At 38.2% G+C, this 18,201-nt stretch overlaps 1 protein-coding gene across 1 annotated transcript in view; it reads right to left on the reverse strand.

Annotated features, from left to right (window-relative positions):
- The window catches only part of LOC122816306 (medium-chain acyl-CoA ligase ACSF2, mitochondrial-like), a 1,435,169-nt gene that overhangs the window by 829,217 nt on the left and 587,751 nt on the right, over positions 1 to 18,201 (reverse strand). Inside the window, exon 9 of the mRNA XM_044089039.1 lies at positions 9,419 to 9,510. Within this exon, the coding sequence (XP_043944974.1) occupies positions 9,419 to 9,510 (92 nt within the window). The remainder of the gene's footprint in view (positions 1 to 9,418; positions 9,511 to 18,201) is intronic.

Below are 18,201 nucleotides of genomic sequence, written 5' to 3' on the forward strand. Positions count from 1 at the left end.
AATTTTTTTTTAAAAAAAAATTTTGAAAAAAAAAAAAAAAAAGGGGGCCCCCCCCAAAAAAAAAATTTTAGTGGGGGGGCCCGGGGAAAAAAAAATTTCCTTTAAAAAAAAAAAAAAGGGGGAATGCCTTTTTAAAAATTTTTTTTCCCCCCCCTTTTTGGGGGGGTTTAAAATTGGGGTTTTCCGGGAAAAAAAAAAAAAGGGGGGGGGCCCTTCCCCCTTTTTTTAAAAAAAAAAACCCTTACCGGGAAAAGGGCCCAGGGGGAAATTTTTAAAAAAAAATTTGGGGGGAAACCCCCAAAACCCTTTTTTTTTAAAAAAAAAAAAAAATTTTTTTAAAAAAACCCCCCTTTTTAAAACAAAAGGGTTCCCGGGCCAAAAATTTAAAAAGGGGAAAACATAAAGGGGAAAAATTTAGGGGGGTTTTAAAACAAAAAACCCCCTACATGCCAAACCCCCCCCCCTTTAAAAAAAACCCCCAAAAACCCGGGTAAAAATTTAAAAAATTTTTAAAAAAAAAACCCCCCCAAAAAAAAAAATTTTTGGGGGTTTTTTTGGAAAAAATTAACCCTCCCTTTATTTAAAAAAAATTTTTTTTTGGGGGGGGCCCCCTTTTTTTAAAAATTTTTTGGGGGTTTTTAAAAAAAATAAAAAAAAGGGCCAAGCCAAATAAATTTCCCCCCCCTTTTTTTTTTAAAAAAAAATTTTCCCCCCCAAAAAAAAATTTAAAAAAAAATTTTTCTTTTATAACCCTTTTTTGGGGGTTACCGGGGGCCCCTTTTTTGGGGGGAAAAAAAAATTCTAAAAATTTTTCCCCGGGAAAAAGGGGAAAAGGGGGGTTTTTTTCCGGGGAAAACACCCCCAAAAAAAATTTTTTTTAAAAATTTTAAAAAAATTTTTTTTTTCCCCCAAAAAAAACAGTTTGGGCTTCCCCTTTTTGGGAAAAACAAACCCAACCATTTTAAAAAAGGGTTTTTTAAAAAACCTTTAAAAAAAAAAAACCCCCGGGGGGAGCCCCTTTTAATTTTTAAATTTTTTTTTAAAAAACCCCCAAAAAAAAAAAAAACTTTTTAAAATTAAAGAAAACCCAAAATTTTAAAAAAAAAAAAATTTTTTTTTTAAAAAAAAAATTTTTTTTTTTAAAAAAAAAAATTTTTTTTTTTTTTTTAAAAAAAATTTTTAAAAAAAATTTTAAAAAAAATTTAAAATTAAAAATTTTTTTTTTTTGGGGCCATAAAAAAAAAATTTTTTTGAAAAAAAAAAAAATTTTTTTTTTCCTTTTAAAAAAAAAAAATAAATTTTTAAAAAAATTTAAAAAAAAATTTTTAAAAAAAAAATTTTTTTTTTTAAAATTGGGTTTTTTAAATATTTTTTAAATTTTTTTTTAAAAAAACCTTTACAAATTTTTTTTAAAAAAAAAAAATTATGGGGGGACAAAAAAATTTTTAAAAAAAAAAAGGAAAAAAAAAACTTGGGGTTTTTAAAAAAAACCCCCCCGGGGGTTTTTTTAATTTAAATTTTTTAAAAAAAAAAGGGGGGTTTTTTTAATTTTTTAAAAAAATTTTTAAAAATACAAAAAATTTGTAAAAATTTTTTAAAAGGGGGGGGTTTTAAAAAAATTTAAAACAAAAAAAAAACCCCCAAAAAAAAAACCCCAAAAAAAAATTTTTCCAAAATAAGGGGTTTTTTTTTTGGGGGGGGGGAAAAAAAAAAATTTTTTGGCCCCCAATTTTGGTTACTTTTTTGGGGAAAAAAAAAAACCCAAATTTTTTAAAATTTTTCCCAAAATTTTAAAAAAAAAACCCCCAAAAAAAAAAAAGGGGGGCCCCCAATGTTTTTTTGGGGGGCCCCGGGGGGGAAATTTTTATTTTTTTAAACTTTTTTTTGGGGTTAAAAAAAAACCCCCTTTTAAAAAACAAAAGGGAAAAAAAAACCCCCCCCCCAAAAAAAAAAAAAAGCCCCCTCAAAAAAATTTTTGGGGAAAAAAATTTTAAACCAAAAAGGAAAAGGGCCCCCCTTTTTTTTTTGGGGGGAAAAATTTTTTAAAAATTTTTTTAAAAAAATTTCCGGGTTTAAAAAAATTTTTTAAAGGGTTTTTTTTCCGGGGGGGGGTTTTTTTAAAAGGTTTTTTTAAAAAAAAAATTTTGTAAAGTTTTTTTTTTAAAATTTTTGGGGAACCCCCAAAAAAGGGGCCAAAAAATTTCAAAAAAGGGGGAAAAAAAAAATTTTTTTTTTAAAAAAAAAAAAAAATTTTTTTTTGAAAAACACAAAAACCCCCCAAAAATCCCGGGGGGGGGTTTCCCTTTTTAAAAATTTTTTTTTTTCCCCCCCCTTTTTTTTTTTTAAAAAAAAAAAAAAAAATTTAAAAAAAAAAAATTAAAATTGCTTTTAAAAATTTCCCCCCCCCCCAAAAAAAAAAAAAATTTTTAAAATTTTTTTTTTTAAAATTTAAAAAAGTAAAAAAAAAATTATTTTTTAAAAAAAGGGGGTTTTTGGGCCCCCCCAAAAATTTTTTAAATTTGAATTTTTTTTTTAAAAAAAGGGAATAAAAAAAAGGGGAAAACCCCCCCCAAAAAAAAAAAAAAAAAAAAAGGGGGGGGGCCCCTTTTAAAAACCCCAAAAATCCCCAGAAAAAAACCCCCCCCCCCCCAAAAAAAGGGGGGTTTTTGGGGGGGGCCCCCAAAAAAGGGGGGGCCGGGCCCCAAAAAAGGCCCCCCCCAAAAAAAAAACCCCCCCCCAAATTTTAAAAAGGGAAAAGGGGGGGAAAATTTAAAAAAACCAAAAAGGGGTTTGGGCCCAAAACCACAAAAAAAAAACCCCCAAAAAAATTTTTTAAAAGGGGCCCAGCAAAAAAAAAGGGGGAAAAAACCGGGGGGGGGGGGGGGGTCCCCCCCCCCCCAAAAAAAAACCCCCCGGGGGGTTTAAAAAAAACCAAAAAAAAAAGGGGGGAAAAAAACCAAAATTTAAAAAAAAATTTCCAAAAAAGGGGAAAGGGGAAAAAATTTAAAAAGGGGAAAGGGGGGGGGAAAAAAAAATTTAAACCCAAAAAAAAAAATTTTTAAAACCCCCGGGAAAAAAAGGGGGGGCCCCCCCCAAAATTCCCGGGTTTAAAAAAAACCAAAAAAAACCCAAAACCCGGGGGTTTTTAAAAAAAAACGGGGAAAAAAAGGGGGGGGGGGGAAACGGAAAAAAGGGGGAATTGAACTCCAAAAAAAAATTTAAAAAAAAAAACAAAAAAAAAAATTTTTAAAAAAATTTTTTTTAAAAAAAAAGGGGAAGGGTTTTTTTTAAAATTTTTTGGGGGGAAAAGGGCCCCCAAAAAAAACCCCAAAAAAACAAAAAAACCCTTTTTTGGGGGAAATTAAATTTTTAAAAAAAAAATTTCCCCCAAAAAAAAACCCCCCCCCTTTTTTTTTTGGGGGGAAAACCAAAAAAAAAAAAGGGAAAAAAAAATTTTTTTGGGGGGGGAAAAAAAACCCCCCCAAAAACCCCAAAAAATTTTCCCCCCCCCCCCCCAAAAACCCCCCCCCCCTTTTTTTCCAAATGGGGCAAAAATTTTTTTTTAAATCCCTAAAAAAAATTTTTTAAAAAAAAAAAAGGGTTTTGGGGGGGAAAAAAAACCCCCAAAAAAAAAATTTTTTTAAAAAGGGTTAAAAAAAATTTTTTCCCCCCAAAAAAAAAAGGGTTTAAAAGGGTTTTAAAATTAAAATTTTAAAAGGGAAAAATTTTTAAAAAAAAAAAGGGGAAAAAAACCCCCCAACCCCCTTTTTAAAAAAAAACCCCCAAACCCAACACAAAAAAAAAAAAAAAACCCCCCCAAAAAAAAAAAAAACCCCCCACACACACACAAAAAACCCAAAAACCCCCCAAAAAAATTTAACCCCCCAAAAAAACCCCCCAAAAAAAAATTGGGGAAAAATTTTTTAAAAATTTTGGGGGTTAAGGGCCCCCCCTTTTTGGGTTTTGGGGGGTTTTGGGGGGAAAAACCCCCTTTTTGGGAAAACCCCAAAAAACCCCCCCCCCAAAAAACAAACTTTTTCCCCCCTTTTTAAAAAAATTTTTTAAACGTTAAAAAAATTTTTTTTTTTTCCCCCAAGAACCAAAAAAAAAATTTCCAAAAAAGGGGGGAAAAAATTTTTTGGGGCCCTTGGGAAAAAGGGGGTTTTTGGGTTTTTTTAAATTTTTTGTTTTTTCCTTTTTTGTTTTTGGTTTTTATTTTTTTTTTGGGGGTTAAGGGGTTTTTTGGGGGTGGGGCCAAAACCGGGGGAAAAAAGGGGTTTCCCTTTTGGCCGGGGCCCTTTTTTGGGGGGTTTTTAAAACCCCTTTTTTGCCTTTTTTTTTTGGGGGGGGCCCGGGTTTTTTGTTTTTTTAAAACCCAAAGGGGTTTTTTTTTTAAAATTTTTCCCCCGTTTTTTCTGAATTTTTAAAAAATTGGGGGGAAAAAAAAAAAATTTTTTTGGGGTTTTTTTTTGGGGTTTTTTTTTTTTAAAAAAAATTTTTAAAAATTTTCCCTTTTAATTTTTTTTAATTTAAAAATTTTTTTTTTTTTTAAAATAAAGGGGGCCCTTTTTTGGGTTTGGGCCTAAAATTTTTTTTTTAAAAAGGGGGGGCCCGGGGGGGGGGGGGGGAAAAAAAAAGGGTTTTGGGGGGGGGGCCCATTTTTAAATTTTTTTTTTGGGGGCCAAATTTTTTCCCCCACAGTTAAAAAACCCGGGGGGGGGGGTTTTTTTTTTTTTTTGGGGAGGGGGTTTTTTTTTTTTTTGGGGGTTTGGGGAAGTATGTGCACACATCTGGGTTTCAGACTGCCCCCTCTCCATGGCATCCATGTTTCTCCCCCCCTTTTTTTTCCCCTTTCCAAATTTAAAAAAAAAACCCTTTTTTTTTCCCCCGGGGGGGGGCCCAAAAAAAGGGGAAAGGGGTTTTAAAATTTTTTTGTTTTGGGGGTTTTTTTTTTTTGGGGGGTTTTAAAAAAAAGGGGGGGGGCCCCGGCCAAAAAGGGGATTGGGTTTTTTGGGGGGGGGGGGTTTGCCCCCCCCCCGGGGCCTTTTCCCCGGGGGGCGGGGGGGGTTTTTTTTAAAAATTTTCCCCCCCCCGGGTGGGGGGGGGGGAAAAAAACCCCCGGGGCCCCTTTTTTTTTTGGGCCCCCCCAAAAAGGGGGGTTTTTTTTTAAAAAAGGGGAAAACCGGGGCCTGTGGCTGATGGTGGAGTGAGCTGAGTGTGTGTGTGCTACAAAAGCTACTTGCAGCTGACTCACAGATATATGTGGGGCATTCCACTTATGCTGGCTTGTGTGGGGACATCAGCAGTTTCTCAGTACTTCATACCGGTGCCTTTTCTAGTCTGCCAGATTTTGGCCAGACTACATCAGTATTTCATACTACATAGCCAACTAATGTGGTGCTAACCTGTATGTGCAAATCCAAAGGTGTGTCAATTTGACAGTAACATTTTATACACTCTCTGTCTAGGGTACTTCTACCTGTGTACTGTTTGTATGTCTGGGCCCACATTCATGCCATGTCCATCTTTCAAATGGTGACAGGTATTACATCCAAACAATTAGTATGGATTACTGCTGGATGGTGTCTTGCTGGGATGCATTGTGTTTGGCACTGCAGTTGTGAGAACTTGAGAACTTGGCCCTGTCATCAACAGTACTAGCCAATGGCCACCGGGACACAATCCTCCATGCCTACATGCTGACCACTTTCACACAATATACAACACACAACAACCTAACACACACAGCCCTGCATATTGTACACATGCAACACTCTATCCTGATAACTTGGCCAGCTCAGAAAATCTGTGCTCCACAGTTATTATGCTCACACATAAATGTTACTACATTTCTACATAGGATTGGGGGGGGGCACACCTGACAACTGGCAACCTGACATTTGCTATGACTGTACTGGCATTTCAGGTACTCTGTTGGATTCCATTTCATTCTGTATTCTGACCTATCATGCAGACTAGAGGCACATCAGTGTAGTACAGGTCTTAGGTTTTATTGACCTACATTTCAGTTTCAGACTTCTTACCCTTCAGAACGAACATCCCACTGCCTTACCTGTTGTAGTCTGTCTGTGTAGGTCTGGAGGGGAGCTGTTCTCCATTGCCATCAATTGGAGGCCTTAGCACAGCCTTTTGTATTCGCCTACACCTGTTATGGTGGCTGAGACTGTTTTTGGTTATGTGAGCCTCACTGACATGCATGTGTGTGCCATATGGACACACATTTGCCCAACCACATTTCCTGCAGTGGGTTTTGTCACCGTGTCTAGTACTACCTACTGTGTTGACAACAGTATTTGTTATGGATTTCATGCTGCTGATATAGGTGTCTACTATCTGCTGCCATCCCATTCAGCCACCCAATTCCCTTGCATGCTTACATCCATACCATAGATACAGGTAGTAGAACATACTACTACATTCAGCAACTGATAGTGAGAGTGACTTACCTTGTGGCTATGCCAGTACTGAGGATGGTGCTGGAGGGCTGACTATGTCGGATGTACATAGTACACTCCCTATACACGGTTAAGCACAGGTAGTGTCATGTTTGGCATCCCTTTTACTGTATGTGTGAGTCAGAGAGAGGTGTCATTCCCTGGGTTCCTACCATGTCAGTGTATGTGCTATGCATTGCCTCTTTGCCAAGGTCTGGGCATACTGGGCATGCCTCCTTCTGCCTATAGGAGCAGGCTCAGGTTGTTCCTCCTCCAAGTCACTCTGTGCCTGTGCTGGCCTTGGCAATGGTGGGGGGCTGTGTGGCTCTGACCCATGCTGTTCCTGCTGCAGCTTTATTCACAGGACCATATTGTGTAGCATGGCACATACAATGAGAATTTGGGTACATGTAGCTGGTGAATACTGCAAGGCTCCCCCGGATATGTCCAGGCAATGGAACCATGATTTGCGCATCTCAAACACATGTTCTATTATGATTCTGGTCTGTGCATGTGCCTCATTATGGAGTTCTTATTCGGGTGTGTGTGTGCATTTCTGATGGGTGTCATCAGCCACAGCTCCAGTGCATTACCAGCATCCCCCACTAGGTGGCCATATGGGATGTCCCCATTGGCAAATCTCTTTTACAGCTGCATCATATGCCAGATGTGGGAGTTGTGATAGCTTCCAAGGCTGCCAGCTCACACATTCATTATAATGCCCTGGGCATCACAATGACCTGGCAGTTGATGGAGGGGAAGCTCTTGTGGTTTATGTAGACTCTGTTTCGCTCACCGGGTGGTGCTTTGATGTGTATGCACATGCAGTCTATAGCACCCACTACCTCAGGGTATTCTGCTATTTGGTGGAAGAGAAGCATATTACTGGTCAGCACCTCACAGGTGTTGTGGAAATATATGTGCTCACCGGCATGTGCTGACATGGCATCCAATAGCTGGTGGAGTACCCTGGATGCTGATGCCTATGAGATCTCCATGATATCCCCAATTGGCCTCTGGAAGAAACCTGTGGATAGTATTCCTAAGCCTACACATACCTTCATATCCACTGGGATGGGTTCCCCTCTGTCAGTTCTGTGTGTGAGGCGTGGCCGGCACAGCTCAACAATTTTCTGTAGGAGGTCCCTGTCCACCCTATAGTGCACCACAATCTCCAGCTCATGTAGCCCCTGGTAGGTTACCCTGGGTCTGTACACTCTTCTCCTTCTCCTCACTGTGGGTTGGTCGTCAGCATTGTCATCCTCACCACCCTCAGCCTCTTCTGCATGTTATTTTATGAGAGCAAAAGCAGCCCCTATCATTTTGTTGCTTTTGTTAAGTAAAATGTCCCCATTTGTGTACACCTGTGGTATAGAGTTTGTGGGAAAAACCAGAGGGAAAGGTGTTTGCATAGTTTATAGTAGTGAGTTTGGCTGGGCTGGGCTGCTGCCTGTGTAATTGGCTGGTTCTGATTCATTTCACCTGCCAGCTATGCTAGTTCTCCTTGATTACTTTCCTACTGCTATTTTCCCTTCCCATTGCCTTCCTGTTTAAGCCCCGTGGTGCTCTGCACAAACCCAGTGTTCAGATGTGATGGGAGCTGCTACTTCCTGTTTTTTTATTTTTAAACCTGGTGCGTGCGGCGCACACCCGTTTAGGCAATGTAAACACTGTAAGCAGAAACTGGCCCTCCCTGGACATGATCACACTCTGCATTTCTTAGTGAAAGAGAATACAGCCTTAGACACACACCCTGCTTTAGCTGTGCTTAGCTAAGCGCAAACATGAGCCACAGGGCTCCAATAAGCATACAGCATGCATGACACCCCCTTATGAAGTTACCTAGCCCTTAGGCTTACACTGTGGTCTTAATGCACTTACACGGTTGGGTGCATGCTAGCACTGAGGGGAAATCTGTGATTCAGTATCATTGCCCTCATTTGCATAGGATTGACTGCTAATGCATGGTTACAAATCCGACACTCAGCGTTCCCCTTTAGTAACCACTATTCCATGGTCTTGATTTGTTATGCATGCCATTGACTATTATGGCAGAATTATGATTTTGGTTTAAAAGCTTATTTCCAGCTTTTTTTTTTTAACTTTTGGGCTGATCCCATTTGCGGACCTCCGCCCTGTGCTTAAACGTCCAACATCAGCCAACAAAAAATGTTAATTTTTATAATTGTGAAACTAATTTTCATGCCTATGACCATATATTTGGCCTTTGGCATGCCTAACCCTTCTGATACATGCATTTTTATGAGCTGTCATACCTCCGTTTTGTAGTTTGTAGAAATGTATTCAGCTACTGGCTGAATACATTTCTGCAATCTACACTATTCCTGCACAGACGTCTGCCTGCTTCCTGGATTGCTAATTCACCTCATTTGCATGTTTTTCACCAGCAAATGAGGTAATTAGCATACAGGGGCTGTATCTGTGCAGGAATAGTGCAGGAGCGCTTGTGCACGTCCCGGAAGCTTATTCCTGGATCGCATGGCAGCCATATTGCCTGCAGCAGCTCTTGCACTATTCCTGCATGCCATGCAGAGCTTGCTGAATCCCTGGGAATATGTTCTGTATTCCTTAAATGCAGGGTTAGTGTCTTTGCTAAGTATGAAATTACCTTTATTGTTACTGGACTAATAATCTGCTCAGTTGATAAAATATCTAGTCATTTGTCTTCAGCACTGACTGCTCAGGACCAAAAAGCAAAAATTTGGGAGCAGCTGAAATGTCAGCAGGAGAAAACATCTGTTTTGTTTTGCATTTTGGGAAAGTAATAGAGTCTATACACCCTCTAAATGTAAGATAGAAACAGAAGTCCATTTTTTTCACAGTGCATTTAATCATAGCTAAAGAATGCTTAGTTTTGTATATTTTCAGTGCACGTCCACAGCTGGATCATATTTCCACAGCATGAGACTTGTTAAATAGTTAGAAAATTGAAACATTCTTACCTGTTTCCAAACTTGACAGGTCATACTTTGAGAAGTCCGGCTGTGATAGCATATCAATATACATTGTTGTAGTCCCATATATGATTGTACACCTTTAGGGGCAGACAAAAAGGTTAGACAGTACTAAATACTTGTAAAGAAGAAAATATTAATGCAATATAACATAAAAAGGAAGGAAGGAAAGAAGAAAGAAGTAAGGTGGAAAAGTAGGTATAAATGCAGTAGGTAACAAAAATTGGAAACACATTTTTTGTACAATCCTCTTGTTACCATTTGTAACAATGTTTTATTTGCTTACTTCTCAGCTATTAATGCAAATTCAATAGAATGGAACACTGTAAAATGAAAGAATTTTGTTGGGACAAGTTATAATAGTTTGATGCAGTAATGGATACTGAAAACAACAGCTTGCATTTTAGCTGCAGTTGTTCCCAGTTAGTACCCTACAAAAATATGTATGGTTCCAGTATTACTTGCATACTGGAAGACTAGGCAAGAGTGTCTTACAATATTTCAAGTGAAGACATGAGATTTCACCAATCAGTTAAAACAATTCTACAAGGGAACATTACATAGTCTTCAGGGAATAACTGTCTAAGATATGCAGTATGTTACCATATGTTCACAGGTTAGTACTAAGGCTATCTGCCCTTGTGAGCCATTTTAAGCCTAGCCAATTTGTAAGAATCAAATCCTGTACCTTGTGCTTGTGAGGTAAGTACCTTAACCATTATGATAATCATGAAAGTCATCTTGTCTGTCTGATTTTATTATTTATTTATTTAGTTAGTTATTTTTGCTGCACTCTAGCTTTTCCTCATATTTCATTGAAAATAATCTTGTACTTTCTCCACGACACTAGTTTTATTTTTGGGGTTCACAGGAGCAAACAAGGCAATGTAAAACATTTGCACATTTGGAGCTTTCCTACTGGTTTAGTAGCGGATTCATTATTTCATAAAGAACTGTTAGATTTATGTGATAAATAAGGGATTGAATATCTGCACTTAGTGGTCAAACACAATGAATTACTAATTGACGCACTGACAAGTCATGTGACTCAGCTGGATAATATTATTGTGCAAAGTTCTCAGTTTAAATCTAATGAATATGAATTTACCCATATATTTAAGAGTATAGAACAACAACTGAATGTAATTAAGAATAGGAAAATAAAGAAATTAGTGGGAGATCAGAAGATATATAAAGAGAAAACTGCTTATCCCTTCCCCTTGTTCACAGGAATGAGGGAATAGATATGATGTTCCTGGACCTAATACATCTAGGGAAAATGATAAGGAGAAAGAGCTTGTAATTGAAGTGGATTGTGACAAAATGAGATACTGCCAGCCCAGCTAGATGGAATCTTGTAAATAATTATATGCTATTGGTGAATATTGAAATGATTTATATAAGATGATTCTGTTTCAAATGCATTAGAACTTTATGTCATGTGTATATCAAACTGCTTGTACAGATGTGTGTGCTGAAAAGGTATTTGTAAAATGCTTGTGTTTAAAATGGATCCACAGTGTGCCTTACTGGAAGAGAACAGAAATGTACATGCACTATTGTAACTGTTGAAATGTATATATTTTATCAGTGGAAAATGGAATACAGGAGGTTGACTTCAGCCCAGCAAACTTCAGGAAAATAACTGAAATTAAATTACTTTATCGCTAGGCCATAAAAGATGGTATCTTTCAGTTTTCAATGCAGCAAGAGACACAATGCCTGTACCAGGAAACTTTCTGTATTGTCTTTAGGGTGAACTAATTACTGGTCTTGAAAGCATGAAGGAATGCAATTGTTTTATGACTTCCAGCATCTGCCAGAGATCTGAAAAGAAACCTTTGTCTGTATATCTTTACAAGTTGATGCTAAATACTGCTAGCTTCATCAATGGTTGTTTTGCCTGGGAACTAGCGTCAGATGACAAGAAGTGATGTCATTCTGCAAGCTCTCCCAGCAGTAATATTTGAGATATTATTTTGAGAAGTTTCTTAGTGAGACAGAGCATTCTGTATTCTGTCTTGGACTGGACAACAACTAGAAGATCCATTCACCACATCTGCCTTGGTCTATTAGTAAGTTCTTAGGTTATAGTAATTCTATTAGATACAGTCAAGAATATAGTGAAGCTTAGTTTAGATATTTTTCTTTATTTGTGTGAGCCTGTACTGCAATGTTATTTTAAATATTTCCTGTCTTTTTGAACTCTGATGTCACTGTGAATATATATTTAGTAGTGTCTTGTTCTTTTATTATTATTATTATTATTATTATTATTATTAAATATATTTAAACCTTTCATTGTGGCTGATCTGTGTAGAGATATTTAAGTTTTGAGAGTACTTGCATATTTATTTGGTGATATTGTGTCAGCCACTCCTAATAGCCTTACTCTTGGTCAAACTACCATTTGTATTAATGTGAATATTACACAGTAAGATTGGACACCCTTTGTTAAGGGCCTTAAAGTAACTGATAAGGAGTTGACTGGTGCCAGTGGTAACTGCCTTATCGTCTTGGCAAAAGGAGGCATAGTTAGTAAACCTGTGCCAGACTCTCACAGGTGCTTGTGTGTGTGTGTGTGTGTGTGTGTGTGTGTGTGTGTGTGTGTGTGTGTGTGTGTGTGTGTGTGTGTGTGTAAATCAAACCTCAAAGAGTGTGTGTGTCAGCTACTTGGGCAGGGACATGAAACACCAGTTGGACAGAGAGGGTGCTGCAAGTCTTGGCTTTGTCAATCAGCTGAGATCTCAACTCTATAGCTGTGCCAATGGGAAGTCTTATTGGGGATCTGGAGAAAGAGGGAGAAACCAGCTCTGGACTGACTGTGGTTTCTATGTGCTCTTAAGGGAAATTGCACTTGATGAGAGAGTTGCATCTGGAAATACTATGTGTGCACCTGTCATCCTCCCAGAGAATGTTCTCCCACTGTTGCTACTGGTGATGATTCAGGTTCCTTCATTACTGGTCCAGTGGTGGGTCATCATATGGATGATGATAATTTTTAGAGACAGAGCGGCAATGTCTTCCCAGACATTCTGAACATCTGAGGAATCTACAGCAGAAGAAGAGGTACTCTGCCCCTCAATCGAATACATGTTACCAGAACAAGCCACCCCATCGAGGGGGTTTCAAGGCCAGGAGAGGGAACACCAGCGCTAGGTTTTAGAGTTGATAGTACCAGCTATGGATGATGGATATGTCCTACCTCCTGTTAAAATAACCTTAAATAGTGAGGAAGACTTTAACATTTTTAATTATTCATCAGCACTAATTGATATGGTTTGTGGCAATTTATTTGCAAAGGGTCTCACATTTGTGCCTAGTAAGAAGATGAATTTGTCAAGTGTGTTAATCGATTTGAGACTTTTTGTGAGGAAACGCAATTTGAGTTTTTTGTTTCAGGATGTGAGGTCAATTACAAAACTATTTACTAGTTCAAGAACTTATAACCCCCTTATCCATGCCACTCTTAAATTGTTTGAAAGATTGTGTAAACTCAGCATACGTAATATTGGTATGTATGGGAATTATATAAAAAATAATATAACTCAAGCTGAGAAGTTATAGCTGAAAACACTTAGTGGGGAGAAATCTATATGAATTATGAAACCTGATAAGGGAGTGGTGTGGTGATAATGAGTAAGGTGGATTACAATGGTAAGATGAAAGAAATTTTAGCTATTGAAACATATGAGCTTAGTTCTTTAAATCAGTTGAACGGTGCCTATTGGGCAATAAAAGGGGCCTTGCAGGATTTATTCATTGAGGGACATATCTCTATTGAGGAATTACATTTTTTGGATGTCCCTTTTCCTAGGATCGTAACAATTTTTGGGTTGCCTAAGTTGCATAAAAATGTCAACCAGCCACCAATGTATCCAAATGTAGATGCAAGAGGGTCTATCACATATCCCATAACCAAATTTATTGATATTAAATTGAAGGATTTAGTGATGAAGGAAGCATCTATTTGTAAGGACTCGTGGGAGTTCTTGAACAAAATAAATCGAATTCAGTTCAAGACTGATTTTGTTTTCATCACTGTGGATATTAAGGATTTATATTCTGTAATTCCACATGATGTAGGACTCAAGTGGTTTTGTGAGTATCTAGTTGATAAAGGTGTTCCAGAAATAAAAATTAATGTTTTGGAACAATTGGAGATGGATCTACTTAATGACTACATCACATTTGAGAAAGAATTTTATATACAATGTGAAGAGATGGCTATGGGTTCACCATGTGGTAGTGTATATGCAAATATTGTAATGCTATTTTGGGAGAGTTTTTGCTTAATTCAATGTTCCATCAATACCGTCATCTTTATACACATTTTTTGGATGGCATGCTTTTCATTTGGGATGGCCATAAAGAAGTAATTCCTGAATTTTTGGTTTATATTAATAGTACAATATCAGGTGGCCATGGTGGTGCAGCGGTTAGCATTGCATCTCACAGCAAGAGGTTCACCAGTTCAATACTTGGCTGGGGTGCTTTCTGTGCGGAGTCTGCATGTCCTCCCTGTGGTTGCATGGGTTTCCTCCAAGTGCTCCAGTTTCTTCCCACATTCCAAAGACATGCTGTAGGTGGATTGGACACTCTAAATTGGCCCTGGGCATGAGTGTATGCATGTGTGTGTGCCTTCTCTGGAAGGTTGGGTGCCGCTGCACCACTGTGGCTGCCCGATGTTGTACTGGCTGGCAACACGACACCGTAAAACTCCACTGCCAATCATAAGCAGACAGGTGATCTGCTGTGGTGACCCCTAACCAGGAAAAGCTGAAAGAAGAAGAGGATTAATAGTACATCATTTTTGAAATTTACACATGCAATAGGTGAAGAAGAAATTGCATTCCAGGATCTTCTTCTGTCAAGGGTAGAGTGAATAATATATTTGTTTCCAGGATTTTTAGAAAAGAAACATACTCGAACAATTTATTACATTTTTCTAGTGCATACTCCTTTAAGCAAAAGCAGGCTGTGGTGAAGGGTCAGTTCATCAGGGCAGTAAGAATGGTATTCACTATGGAATTTTTCTTGGAAAAATGTGACCTTCTAATAGGTATGTTTCTTAAGTATGGGTAAACCTGCTCCCTCATAGATGAAATTATGCTAGAGGTCCTGATTAAAAGAGAAAGGGGACATTTTGTACCCATTCTAAGAGAGTTATAAGTTTTTCCAAATTATGTAAATCCTACTGGCCTGGAGAGAATTTTGTTAACTGATAACATGGATTTGGACCCTATGGGCAGTTTGGTAAAGAAAAATGTAGTGTTGTGGAGGATAAGAATTCTTTCATCACCATATTTTGTGCAAGTAACTAACATATTGACAAAAATGGCAAATCTTAAAATCTGATTAAGATTTAAGGAATTCTATTACTGAAAAACCTATTATTGTTTATAAAAAATGAATGAATCTGAAAATATGCTTGAGAAACAAGTGGTTTCAAAGACCAGTGGTTCTATGAAAAAGTGTGTTTTTTTCCTCATATTATTCGTCAGTAATAGAGGTTTCAGAGGTAACCATTCATGGGTACAAGGTGAAACAGTGAGCAAAATATTCTTATTTGTCAGAGAGGGTGGTGTATTGTGCCTTACGCTGTTGTGCATGTATTTATATAGGTAAAGCTGACAGGAAGCTGAAGTCACATATATATGAACATTTGAGAGAAACATAAAAAAAGAGACAAATGCCCTGTCAAAACACTGTGCAGACAATGAAGGACATTGTTTTAAATTTATAGTATTGAGAACTTTACAGCTAAATGAAAGGGGTGGAGCATGGTCTTTATTATTAAAATGACGTGAATTGATCTGGCAGCTACTTTTGAATGCTACATGCTGGCCAGGTTTGAATGGGCAGGTTTCAATTAGTAGTATTTTAAAACTTAAAGCATTGGAGAGATGACTTACTTGACTATTTGAATATATATGGAACTTGTTTTTAAAGATAAACATGTGCATATGTGTATATGTATATATTTTATGTAGAGTTGCTGTAACAAGTGATTTTTATGGCAATTTTAATTGTGAATGGTATGGGGTGTGTCTTAGTATGCTCTTGTAATGACTGACGTTTTAAAGGGGTGTATATACAGCTGAAGTTTTAATGCAGATAACTTTATCTGATACAGTTTCTTTTTGCATGAAAAAAAAAACCTTATCATTTCTTTATGAATAAATAATTATTTGTACTTTCCAAGGTCACTATGGATTTGTTCAGACATAACATCTGTGTGGAAATACTAAGCTTTGTTTTTGGAGTCTGTTTCTAATAGTAGTGACTGAATTAATAAGACGTTATGTACTCACCATTATGTTTCATGTTTGTTGTCCATAATCTTGCCTTCATTCTTGCTGGTTGGGTTCGGAACCGAGGATCAGTTCCATCTCAGCCTATTACTAAAGCTCAAGAGCATCCACTGGCTCGAGGCTATACCCTATCCCATGATGCCTAGGGAAGATTACCCAGATCTTGTTTGCAGATTGCTAACATATTAGAAGGTGATATGACAAAGGCAATGGTAATAACTCCTAGCCTATATCTCATGAGGCAAGAAAGAAACCAGAGTACCACTTTTTTTAACCAATAAAGAATTCCTCTCAATCCTCCAGGAGCGAAGGTTGGGGGAAGGAGGGTGGGACACAATAATGAAGGTGAGATTATGGACAACAAACATGGAATGTTATGGTGAGTACATAACTTCTTAATGTTATGTTGTCCTATCTTGCCTTCATTCTTGCTGGTTGGGACAGTGTCCCCAGCACCTTCTTTCTTGGGTGGCTCAAGGGAATAAGCTCTTCAGAATAGTGGAACCAAATGAAGCCCTGTGTCTGGAGGCCACATCTACTTTGTAATGAGAGATGAATGTATGAGGATTGACCCATGTGGCTGTAGCACAGATTGAGTCCAAAGGCAATCTGGCCTAAAAAGTGTCCAAAGTCGACATAGCTCTTGTTAAGTGAGCCCTAATCCTTCCTGGCAATTGTTTATGCTGAGAATTATATGTGTAGATTATCATGTCAGTAAGCCATTTTGACAAAGTAACTTTAGATATCAGTGCACCTTTCTTGTTATCTGAAAAAGAGATGAATAACTGGTCAGATTTCCTGAATTCTTTTGTTCTATGCAAGTAGAAATGTTACTACCTGTGGATGTTTAACTGGTGTAGCTTATATTCTGCCTTGTTGCCATACTTCGGAAAGAAAACAGGCAGGTCAATGGACTGGTTCAAACTGGTCTCAGAACATACCTTTGGAAGGAATGAAGGATTTGTTCTAAGAGAGACTCTATCTTTGTGAAAAAACAAATATGGAGGGTAAATGGACAGAGCTTGAAGTTCTGAAAGCCTCCTAGCTGAAGTAATGGCTATCAAAAAGGCTGTTTTCCAGGTTAGAAATTTCAGTTGGCAAGAGGAAGCTGGTTCGTATGGTGGGAAAATCAGAGTAGTCAGCACCAAATTGAGATCCCAAGGAGGTGGTGGTTCCATTACTGGTGGTCTTAATAAAAAAGTAGGTCTCAAGAAAGCTTTGCACAACCTGTGAGACATTAGTTTTGATCCCATGTCTCCTATGTGGTAGTTAGAAATGGCAGCTAATTGTACTTGTATGGTAGCTGAGCTGCTGCTGTGCCTTGATTAAAGATTTCTGCTAAGAAGTCTAAGATTGTACTTACAGGGCCTGTGAAGGGGTCAGTTTGATTCTTGGAAGCCCAACAAGAAAACCTTTTCCATTTATTAGCATAAAGCTTTCTACTCATTGTCTTATGAGATGAAACAAGAATGTGTCTCACAGGCGGGAAATGTCTGGAAGCCTGGCTAAGACTGGAAGTGGAGCAGCCAAGCTGTCAGTTTGAGGGTTTGACTAGAGGGATGGAGCGTTCCTGACTGATGAGTCAGAAGATCTGGTACCGGGTCCAGGATTCACGGCTATTCTTGGAGATGGGGCCATAGGAAAGGAAACCAGATTTGATGAGGCCAATATGGAGCAATGAGAATTAACCTGCAACTCATCAATTTGGCTTTCTGTAGAACCTTGGGGATTAGTGGAAATGGGAAAAGCATAAAGAAGTCATGGGGCCAATCGTGAACAAGTGCATCCCTTGGTTCTCTCCCAGAGGGGGGATTAGGGCAAGGTAGCTGCTGCATTTGGTATTCATGGGCATGGTAAAAAGGTTGCAGCAAGGCTGGCCCCACTTGCAAAATATTTGGTTTGCAATTTCCTGTTTCAGGGAACACTCATGTGGCATTAGAATCACTCTGCTTAATTTGTCCACTATTACATTGGATTTCCCCGGGATATGCATTGCAATCAGAAAATGATGAGAAGAAATTGCCCATTGCCATACTTTTTGAGCCTCCCAACACCCCCTGATCTGGTTCCACCTTGTTTGTTGATATACCACACTGCCGACATATTGTCCATCTGTATTGTAATCGTACCTGGTGGAAGAGAGCTCTAGAGGCTTGCAGTGCCAGAAGCACCACCCTCATCTCTAGGACATTGATGTGCAAGTGGTACTCATGTTCTTGTCAAGTTTCCTGGACAGTCTTTCCCAGATAATGCCTCCCCTACCCTATCTGGGAAGCATCAGTGGTCACTGTAGCTACAGGTTAAGGGAGAAGGAATGGGCTACCTAGGGTTACCTGTGTGGATAGAGGCCACCAGCATAGATCCTTCTTGCAGGAGTCTGTGAGGAAGATCTTGTGTGACATGGGTAACTCCTGCATGGACCATTGAGCAAAGAGTAGCCACTGCAGGACTCTCATA

Source organism: Protopterus annectens, chromosome 12.part0, assembly GCF_019279795.1.
Source record: "Protopterus annectens isolate FY-2018-M chromosome 12.part0, PAN1.0, whole genome shotgun sequence".
Classification (NCBI taxonomy): domain Eukaryota; kingdom Metazoa; phylum Chordata; order Ceratodontiformes; family Protopteridae; genus Protopterus; species Protopterus annectens.